Source organism: Aspergillus nomiae (genome assembly GCF_001204775.2).
Source record: "Aspergillus nomiae NRRL 13137 chromosome Unknown contig00198, whole genome shotgun sequence".
Taxonomy (NCBI): domain Eukaryota; kingdom Fungi; phylum Ascomycota; class Eurotiomycetes; order Eurotiales; family Aspergillaceae; genus Aspergillus; species Aspergillus nomiae.
Genome location: NW_015378253.1, coordinates 36,951 through 55,394, shown reverse-complemented (window position 1 = coordinate 55,394; position 18,444 = coordinate 36,951). Strand labels below are relative to the sequence as shown.

The window sequence follows — 18,444 nt, the reverse complement described above, 5'->3', positions numbered from 1 at the left end:
GTTAATAGTATTTAAATTTAAAGGATTGATTTAAATAAACAGATGCTAAACACTGGCTGTCGTGAGTTCTCTTTCGATTTTATGAACATTAGAATATAAACTAAAGAACCATTCTGATAAACCGTGGACCTCTTTGCCAACATGCTGTCAGCCAACCAATTTCTGTTCTTCCTGTTTTCGTCTTGAGGAACAGGTGATCCAGGTAAGAGGCCAAATGAGGGCCATGGAAAAGCGTTTCCGTCAACCATCGGTACGTGAGCCCTCTCAGGACTCTGCGTTATGGCCTTCCAGGATAGGGCATAGATAAGGACTGCTTATAGGGTACTCGTGTTCATCGAGAGCTTCAGGCGGGATTGTTGAGCCCTTCTCTTGAGCTTGCAGATTGCTGATGCCGAAAATACCCATCGTGCAACCCAAACAGAATCAGCTTGAATTTGGGTACTTGATATTGATATTCCCGGGCTTCCGTTCACTGAATTTTAAGCTGTTGCTTCGGCAATGTTGTTTGTTGGCCATTTAATGGAGATATCATGGCTTGGAAGATCGCTATTCCCATACATTCCGTAACTATCTAAACAGCATTAATCCTATTCATGAGGGAGTATCGTTCGGGATGGCGGACTGTCGCCGGGATAAATCGTCGACCGTATGGAGACCGCAGTTCTGATGAACATATTAACCTTGAATGTCCGTGTTGGGAATAGCCAGTAGCGTCCATCTCCGGACTGTCCATAGCTTAGAACGCGGAACGTCCTCACGATCACCAGGGCACCATATGGAGCGGACACTCTATATTAAGCAGATTCATTTCACCAGGTGCAGTCCATACATACATACGTCTGTATCCACGTCAAGTGAGTTATATTCACTTTCCCCAGGTTCAATGCTTTACATGGTAATTTTAGAGTGGTAGCATAGCACTGACCAGAACTGATTTGAGCCGTGGTTTGGCTAAACCCGTTCGGATAGACTGCGCGATATCATCATAAAGGAATCATAATTGCAGCTCTAAGCATGTACATCATCATTAGTCCATCAAATATACAGGCGCCTTGACCAACACATTCATCGGACCTCGTCCCCTAACTTCCGCGGTAATGAAGGATGCAAACCGAATGCGCCCCGCTCCCATGCTGGTCCGTTCTTCCATAGCCGTGGGAGGGCGCATGTCGCCATTGCCACTGGGACTCGGAGCAGCAGGCTGGTTCGGTCTCCGTCCCATCACCTTGCTAATTACAGACCGCATGCGCGGCTCACGTCCGGGATGCGGTGCGCCCGGCGCGCCCTCCTGGCTCGTTGACCCGGACGACTCTCTATCAGCCTCATCAGGCGGTCCTTCGAGATGTTCCTGATCGCCGGACCTCCGCGCTGCGGCAGATTCGGCACTCACATTCGCAAGTGGTGGAAGACCGGCCTCGACTTTCATGTTCGGCTCGTGTAGGAGGGTGCCAGGATGGATGTACTCAATACAGACGTCGCGCGATTCCAGGGGGACCTTATCCGCGATGCCTACCGCATTCTCCACGATCATCCGTGCGCCGTTGTCCAGCCCGGGTGGCGGAGGATCACCCAGATACGACACGAGATTGGCAACCAGACTATCCACCAGATGGTCAATCAGCTGACACCGGTGTTCTTCGGCAGCTGGTCCGTGTAGCGCATCTGTCAGACCATCCAAGGTCGTCCGTCGCCAATTGGAAATGCGTGCGATCGCGTTCTCCTTATCCTCGTCGGTGAGAGTATTTCCCTGCTGCCGGCGCAGGTTCATCTCAATGCTCTTCAACTGTCGACTGAAGGTAGGATCTAGTGCCGGGTGGAAGAAACGCTCAAACAACTCATCCACAAGCCACCGACTAATTACTGCACGACCAATCGCGGTCATCTCTTTCGTGCCGGTGATGTGCGCATCATCATTCACGTAACCCATCAGCCACTTGGGGAGGCTCTTCCAGTCTTTTCGGAATGCAAACGCCAGATCCTTAATGGCGCCGTCTAGACGACCAAATCGGTTGGCATACTCGTTGTCGTCTAGCACTGTACGCGACACGGCCATGCGCTGATGGGCGACAGTATTCTGTAGCTGTTGTACCTGGGCCTCTTTCTCGAAATAATATCTTTTTACTTTGGAGTACTTCGCCTCTATATAAAAGTCAGTTCTGAAGAAGTCAAAATCTTCCTTGTGGGTCGAGGGGCATACGGAGTTCGTCGTGCTTCTGCACCAAAGTACGCACATCAATCTCTCCTTCGTCGCGAATGCGAGTGGACGTGGGCGTGCTACGACCCTGTTCCGCTTGTTGCGCAGCATTGTTGCGTGCTGTGGCATCCTGATTGTTATTGCCGTGTGGGTATGGTTGATGGCCGCCCGGCGGTGGAGTCGCCGTTGGGGCGCGCTGGCCACTGGGCGGACGATCTGACATGGCACTCTGTGAGGCAGAATGGTCGGAGTAAGCGGGCGGGGGTGGTAGCGGCGAGGGAGGTCCCAGGGACTGTCGCGATGAAGGACGAGGAAGACCCAATTGATTCTGTTGTTGTGATTGTTGTTGGACCGTGCCCGGAGCTAATTCGCCCGAATGCTTGGGCTCCACAGGGGATGGGCTGTATATGTGGTCAAGAAGCGTTGAATCGGTGTTCGACCGTTGTATGGAGGGGGTCTGCGGCGAGCGAGGTGGTCGAGGCTCGTGTAGATTGCCTTGTCCCTGTAGTACGGGGGACGTTGAAGGGTCTTGGGTAGTGTCTACCACATACTCCCTCGATTTTGACGGCGAGTGGGGGTCGGTAGCCGTATCCACCGACAAGGGACGTTGCTCCTGTCGTTGCGGGGCCGGAGACGTTTTCCTTACGGAACGACTACGTTCCAAGAACCCAGATGACTCCCGAGGGGCTTGGGATGAAGACGAATGCGAGTGGAAGGAGAAGAGATTTCTTCTGGACCGTCGCGGGTTTTCGTGCTCCTCTGGTATCTCCGCTGGCTGTGGGTGTGGCCACGACTGATCGGGAAGGTCAGCATCGACAATGCGCGGAGGCGCAGCAGCGGCAGGCGGGACTACCGAATGGTTGTTAAAGGTATTAGGACGGCGGTGACTCTGCGAGCGATGAACCACGTTGGAATGCGCAGGATGTTGAGGTGGAAGTGGTGGTACCGGTTCGTTGGTGGAGACGGAAAAGCGTCGGTCAAGATCGCCAGGGAATGCGACCGAAGATGGGAGATGCTCGACGGATCGGAATGCAGGAGAGTTGATCGTGGGAGGAGTCTTGGGCTTTTTTTTAAAGAGGGGCATGGAGAAGGAAGTAATAGGGGGAGAGTGGGGAAGGAAGAAAGGAGTAAGGAGAAAAAGGGAGGAAGTAAAAAGGTATGAAAATGAGAGTGAGTTGTACAAGTGAGGAAGAGGAAAGACAGTCTGTCTCTCCGCGACTTTGGAGTCAAGGGACAGAGTGTGTTTGTGTTGTTGTTGGATTGATTGTAAGTGGAGAATCCGACTGACGACGAAGAGGAGAAAAGGTGGGACACGTGCCGCATCATTGGTGGGCGCAACACGAGGCTGGAGATTAAATTACTTCCCATGTTATTTTTAGAGTTATCGTACCGTATCCCTCTCTGGCCAAAAATTACTCTCCCTCTTCAGGCACCAGAGTATGGGGAAACCAAAACATTTCAATTACCCTGATTCTGTTCAAGTTATTGAATGCAACGAGCAAAAAAAAAAGAAAAAAAATATCTCCTACTGTTCTTTCTATCCATATTGGATAATCCTATCAGCAATGCCCTTCCTCCGTACCTGAATTCAAAATACAACTGCTCACGATCCCCAGCGTATTGACAATGGGGCCAGTCAGGCAGAATTGATGCCTGAGCTTTAAGCTTGCGCGGCAACGATCGACGCCAAGGGGTACCCGCTCAGCCTCAATCGCCAAGCGTTCCTGCCCTAAACAATGTGCGATGAATGTCCTCATAGAATGCATCATCGCACAATCTAGGATATGGTCGTGTGAGTGGGATAAATTTAGAATGTGCTAATCTTGAACTCACCTCTTACAGTTTATCCGTGATCTCGGTGTAGATCGCAATATCCACCGCATCGGCACTCGTGTTCTACCGAGATATATACTTCCATAGCCCTATAGTTGAATGTTATTAGACCACCCGTCTAGTCTCCGCAAGAAGTGATTAAGACTTCGCAAGCTCATGTCTTCCGGAAAGGAGACTGTCAGCATCTGCACATGCGGCTTAATAAGGGTAGACACATTCCAGGTAGTGATACTCTCAAAGCCCAATTCTGACCTTTCTACATCCTTACTTACACTGTCCTACCCCTGTACGACTGAACTGGCAATGAGCTGCATAGCGGGTGCTGCAATGGCATTTCTTATCTCCTCTAATACGTAACATGAGTCAGTCGGTTTGCTTGCAGTTCTCTGTGCCATGGATGGCGGCTTTTACTTGTCGGTCCAGATTCTGGCAGTACGTCGTCATTGCACTGCTACTGAGTCTATTGGTTGTACATGTATAGTGTACCTTCCGTCATTTTCTTGCTTTTCTTGCGGGGTTGCTGTTTAAGGCTGAATGAATATACTTGGAAGGGCTCATGGGTATGGAGTAGATAACGCTCAGAATTTTCATGATGGCCATTGCTTGCTACGACGGCCCAAGAGCATCAATATAGAATCAAAACATAAGCTTAAGTATAGGAGCTTTTAGTTTGGCACTAATCCGACCCAAGCCGCCACGATTATCTAATCGAGACAATTGGTGCATGATTTATATTATACCATAAATTAGAAAAACACCACTTGTAATCTTGTGGTTCGAGACCGCTAGTGAGTGTTAGGACATTACCTGATCTGATCTGAGGCCGTAGCTCTGCTGAGAGCTCCCATAACAAGCTTTATAAGCTTAAATAACATGACTAGAAGTATCCCGAAGCCACTAATGGTCTAGTTGGTTCCTAGTATGATATCCGACTGCGTTGGAATTTATTGTCTTGTAACTAGAGGGCCACCAGCTATTCCGGTGAGGCGACGAGATATTTTCGCTTCACCCTGAACCTGTCAACAAGTTGCACATTTACTATATATACCCTTTCAGAAGATACATTTTATGGGACCCTTATGTAAAAGTGACTTTCTGCCACTACTCATCTTGCTGGGTTGGTGAAGACCAAAACCAAACATATAAATAGTTGGGGACCTTAGGTTACAAGACGAGTTCGATCATAGCCAACGCTATATGGGGTCTTTCTTTCTTCTGTTGTACTTTGCAGCTATAGGCCAATACTGCCCAATACGGCCGTAAATAATCCGGGTTTATCGCCAACACTCGACTTTCGAATTAGTAGAGATGTAACCATAAAATAGAGAATAATAAACTTGTCATTACGAAGCCTTTCTCATTGACCTGGCTCGGGTGAACGGGGCAGAACCAATAGGTTCAAATCATACATGGGCGAATTAGCGTAGCAGGCACATGGTGCATACACACGAATGCTGATGCACCATGACATTATTATTAAAGTATCATTAAGGTAATGAATGAGTGAAGCAAGCCTCCCATTTATTTCAACGAGTGAGAACCATATTACAAATTTAAGAACGCTAATTTCACTACTTTCCTAAAGCATGACATGACAGCCAGGTAGCCAATGTGAAACCACACCGTCAAGACTCTTTTTAAATATCAGTCCCTTTGGTGGATATATCAAGCTCAGTGTGGACCACAATTCCTGGTGAGAGACACTCGTCGTTCTGGCGCGGGTTACCGCTGACCTTGATGGTGACCTGTGTGGTCGTTCGCGACCAACGATCCATAGGCCCCGTGAGTTCAACCTGAGAGCCTGTATCGGCGTACAAATCCCTGATTCCGTGGATGGGGTAGTGTTTGCCGCTATGGAGGCTTGTAAAACTGGAATCGGTCTGGGAGCGGGAGCGGGCCCGGCCGTGGATCGCAAAAAGGATCGGACGATCGATGCGAGTGATTGCCCACCTCTGAGAAGGGCGCCATAGCATGGGAGACAGGCGGCAATTATAGAACAGTTGGTTTCGATGATCATGAAAACAAGCTGGTTGGAGTGGATGTCTGGGGGGGTACCATGTCAGTGTGAGTCGTGGGATCCCATCTTAGTGCTAGTCCTGCGAGAAGGTTATACTCACGGACTACGGACAGGTCAGTAGCCTCTTTGGCTATGGAAGCATGGAGCAGAACTAATCGAACAATAGCAGCAGCGCAGCAACTGTGATTTGCGCCGGCCCTAGTAAGTACATGGGTAGAAATGCTGCGGGTGGAGAACAAGAGCTTACAGTGCACCTAACACATAGACGAGAATGAGATCCCACACTCTATGGGGAGACATGGGTAGGAACCAAAGCATGGGGAGGGGAAGCAGCAAGACGGCGACATTCAATGCAATACTGGTGGCAGATTGAGCGAACTCCATTGCGACTTGATCGAATCTGAAGTGTCCCTTCCCAGTCCATGCCCTGCTGATCGGATCGCCTTCTAGAAGCATCAGCTGCACAATGTCTGTTAGTCTGTGCCGTCGATGTATCTCGAATGTAGGAACCACTTACGAAGAAGAAGGTGATCCCCCAACAACCAACAATGGCGATGGCAATGTATGCAGCAATCTGAAATTTAGGGACCGAAAATGTTCGCTTGTAGAATAGCAAAATCGAAATCTTGACCACAGATAGGCAAACTTGGAGGATGGCACTACAGATGAAAAGGCATTGGAACGATCTCTGAATCCCCGTTGCTAGATTGACTTTGTATTTGGTAATACCGGTGATGCTGCCAAAGATCCAAATAGTAATGCTCAACCCAAAAGTAGGGAGCTTGTGGAACGTCAGCTATTTGTTTTGTCTCGAATAGACTTGGAAGTACATGCCCATCCTGCCAAGATCCACCAGTCATCGGCTGCAAGCTTCAAGTGTCCTATTCGGCGAGCTTGAAACCGGAGAATAATCGACAATAGAGACAAGACCGGAAAAATGGTTGATACAACGACAAGGGCAACAGAGACGACCGGCGTCACGTTGATGGACATTGAGGCATCCATGGCTGGGGCCGTGGAAGGAGAGAAAGAGGGTCAGGGGAACAACATGTGGCCAAGCGATGGGATAAAAGAGTGATGAGAAGAATGTAGTCTCTGTGGCTTACCCTTTAAGAGAGGGGGCTGAGAGCCCAGGCTGTAGGATTATATTCTGACATGTACAGGGGTCTTTCACTAAGATTGTGCAGAATGGAGGGTTGGGGCCAATTTTAGCAGAACAAGACTTGGCCCTTGAGGGGCAGCAGAAGAACTGCCCAAGTTAACTAAGAAATCGCCCCCAATGTGACATGCATGATCAAGACATGGAAAAGCAGAAAGTCAGCCCTTATCCACGTGGCAGTGGAAATGTCGTTCGAGGACACTAAACGAGGCCTTTGCATGGAGCTAATGCAACAAGGTTCTGTCTGACACCCACGCTTACACTGCAACTTAGCAGCGGTGTGAAGGGTGCCCTGAGCCATGGTGGCAGTATCTTACTCTCAAACATGCGGCATTACCTTTACAGCCTTGCCTCTCCCATGGCTATAGGGAACCATATCGCTCAAAATTCCGCTATACTGTTCAAATTCAAGCGCCAGAGAAACTGCAATCTCCGTTGATATCCTTGCAGATGATGGAACATTGGCCCCTGGTTCACTTGGCTGTCTAGGGCCTTAATGAAACGGAACGTGAATGATCTAGGAGGATTCCGAATGAAAGGTCGAGGATCCTACGATGGCTAACTCCTCTTCCACTAGCTATCTGCTATCTTTAGATGGTTGTAGCAGACTTAAGGACAATGTTTCTTCTTTGAACCCGATTTGTCCTCTAGAGTCAGGACTCATCACGCACATTCGGATTCGCTATTGCCTCCGCGCTTACGGGTGTTCCCGTACCCGTACGACTAACATGAGTTCATGTGTTTGATGATCAGTAACCCCAAGTGGGACCCAGATCCTATTTTTGCCGACAATGCTTAATCTATAGAATGATTTATAGCTCTTGCACCTATATCCATCTTGGGGATTTCTAAGTCAGGAATCAGGATGAAATGCCAACGGCCTACTTTTCGAAACTTCTGAACTGTCGCGTATGGTTATTTCATTGACGGCATTGGAGGCGGGCAGGGCGAGCCAAACTTATAGGAGGCAGAGAGATATCTACCCAAGTATTTAGGATCCAAATGGGGCGTTAGACCAGCAGATTTCCATCTACCGCAATGCGTACCTGCAGGGCCATAATGGCCCGGTGAGGCTATATGGTACGGTGAATATAGGTATTGATACAAGGGTGAATATACTAAAGGATACTATACAGTAATGTACGACCCGATACCTTTATGGAGCAACTCCCAACTCTTGTTTCTTTGTTAATAGTAAGCGCATAAGCACTACTAACCAAGGATTGCCACCCCGAAGAGTTGCGGCGCAGTAGTCGCCTAGGCCACCAAAGGCCCGCCCAACAGAGGCCCCGGGTTGAGACATGCCTTCCAAATGCAAGTTTAAGTTGGAATATATTAAGCGAATACCACCCATTTTTTCTATCTCGATCATACATCCCCCAAGGATCGCCGTCTTTCTATTTTCTATTCAACAGGCAGTATGAACAAGTCTGATACCAAGTCGCTTACCGTCTGGTTGACCCGTAAGCCAATTTAGATCTCCTCTATGCACAGCACTACTGATTAATACGTTCTGGAAGCTTCCGGCCCCAATCCATGGAAGGTACGAATCCGGATTCACAGCACGGTGGATACTGAAGAAGATCAGCAGAGCCTTTTGCTGACTTCATACTGGTTGACATTTAGGTTGTCCTCATCCTCGAAGAACTCCAGGTTCCTTACGTGATTGAATCCTTCAAGTTCAACGATGTCAAGGAGAAACCCTACACCGATATCTGCCCCAACGGCCGTGTCCCTGGTATGTAATAATTGCATTCCAACCATGGTAGAACCGTGGGGACCCTTGAGATAGACATATTAACCGAAGCAAATAGCGATCGTGGATCCCAACACCAACCTGACGCTCTGGGAGTCCGGCGCCATTATCCAGTATCTGGAGGAGGTCTACGACACGGAGAAGAAACTAACCTATGACTCGCTTACCGAGCGACAGCTGCTGAACCAGTACCTTCATTTCCAGATGAGTGGCCAAGGGCCCTACTTTGGCCAGGCTGGATGGTATGACCGCCCCTATTACTCCCTAGTTTTTCCCTGGACGAACCATGTTTCATGGATACTTCCTTTCCCCCCCGACTATCTCTTGACCCGCATGTGATACTTGACGGATGATTTGTATACTAAGATGATCAGGTTCAACGTTCTGCACCCCGAGAGAATCCCCTCCGCCATGGAGCGCTACAACAGCCAAGTCCACCGCTTCCTGGACGTGCTAAACACATGTCTTGAAGGCAAGGCTTGGCTCGTTGGCGATAAATGCACCTACGCTGATTTGGCATTCGTGCCGTGGAACTGTCGGCTTGAGATGCTGTTGCAGACACCCCCAGATGAGGACCCACTGGCACAATACCCCAATGTGCAGGTTTGGCATAACCGCATGGTTTCCCGACCTTCATGGAACCGCTGCATGGAGGTTCGAGACAAGCTCATGGATGATCAGGGCCTGACGCCCAAAGGCATGCCCAAGGGGATAAACAATATCAAAGAGTATGAGGATCTTATTGCTCGGGAAGCTGCCGAGAAAGAGAAATAGTGGATACGTTACAGGAGGACGGGGAATTGAATTTTTTTTCAAACATAGTATGCGTGGAGACTTGTCAATTTGGACCCTCGGCTGGTCGGCTTTCCAGTAAATGTCGCACAATTCGTAGAGGAGGAGACACATCATATCCTATGATGGCCTTGTTATGAGTTTGGTGGAGCGGCGCTACTCGGCGTATATGCGTAGGAACGAGATCAGCACGAGAAGTACGCTGCTAATCTAGCATCATACGTGCCCGGGCTTAGGGTTACGTCCGTGCCCAATTGGGGCCGAAAGGTGGCTCGATGGATATGCTCCAATACCCATCGATCGACCCATGTACGTACTAAAATCTGACCGACAAAGACCGAATTCCTCCCCTTCTCTTTCTCACAAAGGGTGAGCGACAAGACAGGGACCGTGCCCGGCCACGCCGCGGATGCTACGGAAAGCCTGCAGGGAAAGGAACCACACTTGAGACTAGCGTATAGTATCAATCTGCCTTTTCTTTGTCTTGTTCCAACGGAACTTCCTGGTTGAATTAGGGCTGTGCAGGGGAGATGAGGGGTATATGTTACCATTGTACGTGAATTGAATCAGAGCAATGGGCAGAGAGAGCCCTGTGATCGGCGACAGTGTATAGTATTGGTTCCTTTGCTTGATTGTCTACAGATGCATGATCCTTGCCAACGAAAACGAGAACGAGAACGAAAACGAAAACGAAAATGGCGGAAGAGATAAAAATATACCCAAATGAAGCCGGGATTATGTGTGATGTAACAGTAGAATATGACGCTAATAATAAGTGATCTTGTATTGACTAAATATTTCCCATATTTTAAATTATTATCAGTTATCTCTGCTCCTTTCGTGGAAACATTAATATATGAGTAAGCAGGCTAAGTGCGAATGGAATAGACTGATGCACAAACGTGCTACACATGTATCGCTTGAGTGTTACTGGGTTGCTTTTCGAATGGGCTGATAATTGGGGGCTGTCTGCCTTGTCCTCCCACGTGGCTTGGGGCAAACTGTATGAATGATAGCCAACTTTAAAGCGAATATGTAAGGAACAGGCACCTCGTCTCATCTCAGCCGGTGATCTCCGTGGAGAAGCGACATTGTTGGCTGGCACCCCTGCCCTATATCATGAAATGACACCCAGCCAAATGGTTGACCTTTTCCTACCTCAACTGTCTTCCATAGCACTCTGAATTATGAGGGACAACATGGTCACAAAACGTGGTAATGTATGTACAACGGTTCAGCCTTGGGCGTGGTCCATTTTGGCAGTGCTACAGGGGCATCTCCAGCTGCTTTCGAACTCTGAGATAAGGTTGGAGATCGTTTCGCTTTATATTTGATTGTCGTCACAAGGTGGTAACAGCTCTAACCTCGATCACTGGCCATCATCAAGCAAAAGGCGGCTAGACCATTTTCCATCTGGCAGCATCTGCACGGTGGAGCACTGGTAGCAGGCCTATGCTTTCCGGGACCCATACAATAGACTATTGATGATTTTCATAGCGCAGATCACAGGGTATACTTGAACAACTATACCAGGACATGATAAATACTCGCTCTCTTCTCTGATACCAAATAGAGAGAATGTTTTTCAAACATTAGGCAGCGCTGGGCTTGGCAGAACGGGGATCCTTCAGTCACAAGGGAAAGAAAAGCGTGGACAGTGCCATCAGGGTCATGTTGCCAATAAAAGCGAAAGTCAGGATGGTCATTCCTATACAAATTCTAACCGCCCACGCATGGGACCCAAATTCGCCAGCGCGAGATCAGCTACCTGACAATATTCTTAAGAAGCAACACTCATAGTTCCTGAATGTTGATCCATACCTTTAAAGTTCAGGAACTGAACTTTTGGAGCTACATCTCTTGGAGTGAGTACATTGGTGGTAGAATGATGGCGATCAAACACGGAAGGGGCCTCCAAGGTACTCCAGGGACCTTGAGGTCGCGGCCGATAAGAGCGGATGACGCAAATAATATCTTCTTCTCTCTTCCTAAATTGCTTCCTCTTATATATCACTTTAGTTTTATTCAATATGTCTACTATTATTAACCGGATCCCGTTGGAGTTACTCGAACTGATTTGCGATGAACTAGATACAAGAGACCTGGCGTCGCTGGTTGGGACCTGCCGCGATACATACTACCGAACGATAAATCGCTTGGCGCAACGATATACCGAAATTCACCTAGACTTCTCGCAAGACAGCTTCAATCATATCCATGCTATTGCCAACAACAAGGTCATGCGAGAGCAGGTTCATCGCCTGGTCGTGATGACCCCGGAACCTTATCTCGGCCGGAACCTGCAGTGGCAGCGAAGCGCAGCAGGCCACATACAAAATCCGCTCCAGATACCAGTCATTCAACGGTTTCGAAATGACCTCGTTGAACGGCTTACGAACTGCCGATCTTTTGTCATATCCCCTGTCAGAACTAAGTTTGTGCCCGAAGAAGAAGACGACACCAACAATAATGAACATTTCAATCCCGACGATGCCGCTGGTATCTTGTTGGAAATCATTGCCGATACATCGCTCCCCATGAAGCTATTCTGGTATGGTACGGGAGTGAACTATACTTCAAATATCATGGATATTCAGCGATTGCCCAAGGATCTTTTTACAAATCCTGCTTTCAGAGCCGGATGGGGCCGACTGGAAAACCTCCACCTGGACCACAAGCTCACACCATACAATTACTCCTTCATTTTGAATATGATTCTCCATGCCCCCAGTCTTCGAAAAGTCTACCTCAGCTTGGCGCCGCGAGATTTGGCAATTGAGTTCTTCTCCCAACTTGCGCAATCTCAGTCTCTCCCTAGCTCACTAGAGAGGATTGCCTTATGCTTCACGTCAATACGAGCAGTTGACCTTGTCAAGATCCTCAGTCATTCTCGACAAACACTTAGGCGCCTCATTCTAGATGATATTGGGGGGTTATCGTCAGATGCGTCTAAGCTACACAGTGAATTACAGGGCTGTTTTCCACGGCTGGAGGCTATTGATTTCAATAAGTGTCATTGACATCAGACATTATATTACTTTATTGATCCAATATATAATACTATTTGTTCTTGAGCACGGACATTGGTGGTTCACTAGAACAATACCCAGTTCTATCACTACTACCTGAGCGAAACTTATGTGAATGTGTATATATCTTATCAATTTCAACTCAGAGTCTACAAAACTACCGACATTGTCGTCTTCATCTCCTCCTTGAGCTGTGCAGAGTTGCAGCAACCACTTTTTATCTTATGCATATCTACGACTTTTCTGGAAGACTGAGGGCATCGCGAAGGACGGCAGTGTTTATATATAGTTGAGTGAGGACTTAGCTTAAAAGCCTATACAGGAGATAGTAGTATCTAAGAGTTACCTAATAATCTGGTTAATAAAAAGTCTACTCTCACCTCTCTACCAGAGCGGGCCCGTATACAATGACAGACACTTAAAGACGATGATGATGGCTCTAGTAGCATTAAAATAGAGTGGATTTATTAACTGTAATATCTTCTAAGAATATATACTCTTATAGATAAATCTTAGCAGAATCAAAAGTATCTACAAGGATATTAGCATAGGAAAGCACTTGCTATAAGACTCCTGACAGCGGACGCAAAGCCAATTCTGGAAGATATCAGCACCAGCCAGCCATCCAAGCACTGATGATTAGTATTACTACTATGTAGTTTTGTGAAATACCCATCCGGTCAGGATATCCGGAAAATAGACTTCTTCGATCTCCGAAAATTGGCCTGTGCTTGCCTTGCCGTCTGTCGGACTTGGAGCGGCTTTGTTTAGCGGTGGTATTCCACATTGTATCACGGAAACGCAGTCCGTTGGTGCTATACAAGTCCGTATAGTTAGTGGATATTATTGATTTGATTTCACTAGCATTATTATGAATTCTTGGAGTACGTAGTGGGCCTATGCAGCGATTCTAATGCAGGGTACCAACAAGACACGTGATGCGGATGAGCCACCGAAAGGCCGGAGAAGACGAAGCGCTGCGATCACCTCGTTGCTTTAGTGCCGATGATCTCCATGACCAAGCTAGTAGTACTTACTATCATGGAGCATATTTGCTCCAGATATTGCTCAAACCCCCTCTACAGCATACTCTAAACCATCAACAACAATGATGCAGGTTCGGCTTCTAAGGGACTGCGGACCGGGCCGATAAGGATACATGAATGGACTTGTTCTCCCACGAGGGGAACCAAGTATCTCATGTTGTGCTACAAATTTTAAAAAGTAGTCTAGAACCATGAAACCCGATTCGCTAGCGGGAACGCCACATATTCGAAGCTCAAAAGAATCAAACGTATCTCGAATCAACGGCCAGGAGTTTCCAAATTGAGCCGTGCCCTAATCGAGGGTCGTGGTAGGGTCTCGGTTAATACGAGGAACGACCCACGTTGGCCCACAGCCTCACTGTCCATCGTTACCCTTATTGGACGGCACAACTCCGGATATTGCAGTAGATCCTCGCTATCTTGAGAGTCCTCCGACCGCTGGGCCCCCTTTTTCCCGAACGTGATCAGGTGGGCTTGAGAAAGCACCCTCCGTCAAGTTGCGCTTAAGGGAAAGTCAGGCTCTGTCGACTGAAGAATAGCTGTGATGGTAGTGTTCGTCTGAGAAAGGATTGGCCATAATGGAGGTCTACAAGTCAATAACTACTTTTATGTAATTCCAATGCATGGGCCATCATACCCTGATGGCTACTAGTTCGACCGGCGCCGGTTCCAACCAAGGCACTAAATCATGGATGAAAAGACCAACAGGTCACTCCTATTCTGCGTCCATAATTGGCCCCCATCGTCGCAGGGCTTTTATATTTCGCCGACCCCCTCAGCCCAGCGGGCGTTGAGAGCCTCACCATGACCGTTCCTCGACCAAATCCCCGGGGGTTTGCGGCTACGTGATTATGTCTAACCTCCTGCTTTCTCTTCTAATTTGAATTTCCGACAAGTGCCGTGTCCGATATTCAGGGACAGCCCTCTCCCGCCATGATTTCGCTGCTACAGTCCCCGGTGCGGCGCTACGGCCTTCTGGCCGTCTCGGCGATCATCCTCCTCGCCACGTTATACCGTCTCTATTTCAACTCCAATCCTCTCCCGCGAGTTGTCCGTCCAAGCGGCAGCAGTCCGGATAATAGCAGTCCCGAGGGGAACGAACAGGGAACGGGACGATACGGCCATGACGACGGGGAAGCTGTTCCGCATCCGATCGACGGCTTAATCCGCAACGCAGAGCAAGAATGGGATCGCCTCCTCACGAAACAGGTATACAACCTCACCGACGCAGCTGCACAATACCGACAGCGCCGCGGTCGCCACCCACCCCCAGGCTTCGACAAGTGGGTGGAATTCGCGCAGCAAAAAGACGCGATTCTCATCGAGGACCTCTTCGACCAACTCTACGATGACTTAAGTCCATACTGGGCCCTCGACCCCAAGGCCATGCAGAAACAGGCATCGGGTTGGGAACCGCGCATCATGGTGCGCAACCACACGCTCAGCTCTGCCGGTCACACGGGCGTCAACTGGCTAGAAGTCTGGACGGATCTCATCTCGACCATCGCCGACTTCCTCCCAGACATGGATATCCCATTGAACGGCATGGACGAACCTCGCATCATCATCCCCTGGGAAACACTCTCGGAGTACCGTGAGAAGGACCGCGCAAGCCAGAAACTGCTTGACCCCGCCACAGCTGTCGACCAGTACATGGCCTTGCCCGCCTACGACGAGGCGCATCCGAACGAACCCTTCCAACCACCCTTCGACGGCCCCGACAGACCCTTCTGGGAGATCATGCGCAACGCATGTCCCCCCGAGAGCCCGGGACGAAATAGCAATATCCCACACATGGACTTCGCGAACCCACCGAGCGAGTTCTTCAATTACCGCAACTTTTCCAAGACAGGGTATATCGAGGACTTCGAGCGATCCAAGGACCCGTGCTGGCGCGCGGAGCTGCAAGCCCTACACGGCAGTTTCATCGAGCCAACATCCACATCCACCACGCACGAGCTCGTCCCTCTTTTCGGTGGCTCGAAGCTAACGGTTAACAATGAGATCCTCATCCCACCAGCCGTGTACTGGGACGACGACCCACGGTACTCCGGCGGGTGGAAGAACCAAGGCGGCTCCTGGTCTGACAAAAAGGACATTGTGTACTGGCGCGGAATCGCCAGCGGTGGACGCAACCGCGTCGACACTTGGACAGGCTACCAGCGCCATCGACTCGTCTCCATGCTCAACGGGACAGAAGTGTCCCTGACTAACGGCTCCAAATCCGCCGGTGTCAACTTCCGTCAACCCGACTATCAGTACTACAACGTCTGGGCTGGACTAGACGGCACTTTGCCTGAGTATCTCAACGAACACTGCGACCTCGGATTCCTGGATCTATGCTGCTTTCCCCGCGAAGACGGCAAGCACTGCTCATACACCGATCCGCATTATAAGATCGTGGAAGGCCTGCCCATGAAGAAAATGTACCAGTTCAAGTATCTGCCGGACATCGATGGGAACTCGTTTAGCGGACGCTATCGGGCGTTCTTGCTGTCGACTTCTTTGCCCATCAAGGCCACGGTATATAAGGAGTGGCATGATTCGAGACTCATTCCGTGGGCGCATTTTGTGCCTATGGATTCGTTGTACATGGATATTTATGGCATTATTCAGTATTTCATTGGGTATAAGGGGCGGAATGGACATGATGGACAGGCGGAGAAGATCGCCTTGAATGGGAAGAGTTGGGCTGAGAAGGTTCTGAGACAGGAGGATATGCAGCTTTATGTGTATCGGTTGCTTTTGGAGTATGCCCGTCTGTGTGATGAGAGGAGGGATAGTTTGGCGTTCGTGGGTGATTTGTTATGAACTGGTCTTGTTAGAAACAGGGCTTCATTTGTACAATAGAGCAATAAAACGCATTAAATTGCTAGCAAGCCCCGCCCAACCACTTGCCACCGTATATACACCTCAGTGGATGTCACTCCTATAGGCACGGTTACCTGCCCTTCGCCCCCCTCTGCAGCACCCTCGTCGGGTTCATCCCTGTTGCTATAATCAGTGATTCTTCAATTCTACGGAGTACATGGCATAGAATTAAAGGTTGGGAGCTACAACTACTTCCAAGGGCTTGGCAGCTTTCTCCTTCTCGTTCAGATGTAATCAATGTGAATGGCCATGTATTTCACTAAATATATCACAGATGTTATATTCCTGGTTGGTACTCTTTCATAAATAGTAAATGGAAAGTAGCGTACCTAACAAGAAGTTGTGGCACGACTCTCGAATGGACTGGTAGCATACCTCTTCATACCTCAATAACGTAGGAAATAAAGATAATACCACTGCTCATATATACTTTGGTCCGCACTGGAAGGTTCGGCATGACCGACTCATAGGCCTGTGCCATGTTCTACCGGCCCTAAACCTTCTGCATGATCGCGTAAGCCATAGGCAGTGTCACTTTATTCAGCTACAACGACAAACAATATGAAATGTCGAAAGAGAGGATTTAGAACCTGGCTATAATTCCCACCGTACACTAAGGACATATCGACAGCTAAAGAAACCCACGATTACACGAGGGCCGACTTAGCGCATTGCTCGCAAGAAGATCGAAAGGTGCGCTCCCTCTGCGCTCGAAGCTGTAGAGCCTAGACTGCCACCTGATCATCTTTCCTGCATCTAACTGACTATAGAATATTTGCCCGGGGTTTGTGCTGCGAGTATCGCTTTGTAGTAATCCTCTTCGCGAAAATCTCGATCGTACTAACCAGTAGCCTCCGGGGCGATGGCAGAGAAACGCTTACTCGTCCTTGGAAACCGATGCTGCTATACCCTATTACTGATAGCAGAGACGAGCGGTCACAATTCTCCAAAGAGAACTTGCTCTGCATGTCCATCAGAGGACTTGCAGACGCCCACTATACCCTAGCGATAGACACAGCTGTTGTCCTGTTCCGGCTCGAATCTCAGGTTGGCTGGCCACTCATTATGTATGGTTGGGTGTGCACCGTGAAGGGGACCACCAAGAAGGAACGAATTCGCCGAGATGTATCGCGAGCGGTCGGCGCTGCTTTGCCAGAGGATCTACTCGAGGCCCTTGAGGTGGGCTGGCTCTCTTGGAAGTTGTATAGTCAACAGATATTTTGAGTAGGTGCAATATAAAACGAGCTTTGCCCCACAAGCCAAATTCCCGACGGATGTACTGGATATTTTGCAATATCTCAGTTTCGTTTTGGACCATCAGAATGTTCTTCCATTTCTGAATTTTGTCTGGGTGCCAAAAACACTCTAGATGCCACCAAGACTGTTCCTGTTCATTCTTCGGTTTGCATGCTGTGGAAGATGGTGATTGTGTAAGATACTGACTTAGCCTTACCGTTGGAAATTGAATTTGCGGAGCCTCAATCATTGTAACCTGCTATACTGAGTCTTGTGTGACATTTAAAAAAACTGGGAACAGGAGGGAGGAAGCTCGAACATCAACAGTGCCGAATGGGGGTAGGATGTGAGGTCTTAACAATGACAAAGTTCACGAGTAGCACGATACGCGCGAACAACAACAAACGCTATAATAAGCACTGAGATGTAACAACGCCAGCAGATTAGCGAGAGATCTCTGGGGATACCTGATATGTAGCTGCTCATCTGTTATTGTAACACATTGATGTTC

At 48.8% G+C, this 18,444-nt stretch overlaps 5 protein-coding genes across 5 annotated transcripts; 3 read left to right on the top strand and 2 right to left on the bottom strand.

Annotated features, from left to right (window-relative positions):
* Positions 1–1,027: 1,027 nt before the first annotated feature.
* ANOM_008111 (uncharacterized protein) lies at positions 1,028–3,278 on the bottom strand (the record flags this gene model as incomplete). The annotated part of the gene is made up of 2 exons (XM_015553367.1): positions 1,028–2,139; positions 2,198–3,278. The coding sequence occupies 2 exons, from the start codon at positions 3,276–3,278 to the stop codon at positions 1,028–1,030; spliced, it is 2,193 nt and encodes a 730-aa protein (XP_015405525.1).
* Positions 3,279–5,664: 2,386 nt separating this feature from the next.
* Positions 5,665–7,049, bottom strand: ANOM_008110 (uncharacterized protein; the record flags this gene model as incomplete). The annotated part of the gene is made up of 6 exons (XM_015553366.1): positions 5,665–6,070; positions 6,141–6,224; positions 6,292–6,503; positions 6,562–6,703; positions 6,774–6,825; positions 6,875–7,049. The coding sequence occupies 6 exons, from the start codon at positions 7,047–7,049 to the stop codon at positions 5,665–5,667; spliced, it is 1,071 nt and encodes a 356-aa protein (XP_015405526.1).
* Positions 7,050–8,623: 1,574 nt separating this feature from the next.
* On the top strand, positions 8,624–9,733 carry ANOM_008109 (glutathione S-transferase family protein; the record flags this gene model as incomplete). Its single annotated transcript, XM_015553365.1, has 5 exons — positions 8,624–8,666; positions 8,724–8,746; positions 8,830–8,941; positions 9,018–9,201; positions 9,334–9,733. 5 exons carry the CDS (start codon positions 8,624–8,626, stop codon positions 9,731–9,733), a joined length of 762 nt encoding a protein of 253 aa, XP_015405513.1.
* A 2,048-nt stretch (positions 9,734–11,781) lies between these two features.
* Positions 11,782–12,771, top strand: ANOM_008108 (uncharacterized protein; the record flags this gene model as incomplete). The annotated part of the gene is made up of 1 exon (XM_015553364.1): positions 11,782–12,771. The coding sequence occupies one exon, from the start codon at positions 11,782–11,784 to the stop codon at positions 12,769–12,771; it is 990 nt and encodes a 329-aa protein (XP_015405512.1).
* A 1,988-nt stretch (positions 12,772–14,759) lies between these two features.
* Positions 14,760–16,637, top strand: ANOM_008107 (endoplasmic reticulum-resident kdel protein; the record flags this gene model as incomplete). Its single annotated transcript, XM_015553363.1, has 1 exon — positions 14,760–16,637. The coding sequence occupies one exon, from the start codon at positions 14,760–14,762 to the stop codon at positions 16,635–16,637; it is 1,878 nt and encodes a 625-aa protein (XP_015405519.1).
* Between the last annotated feature and the right edge of the window lie 1,807 nt (positions 16,638–18,444).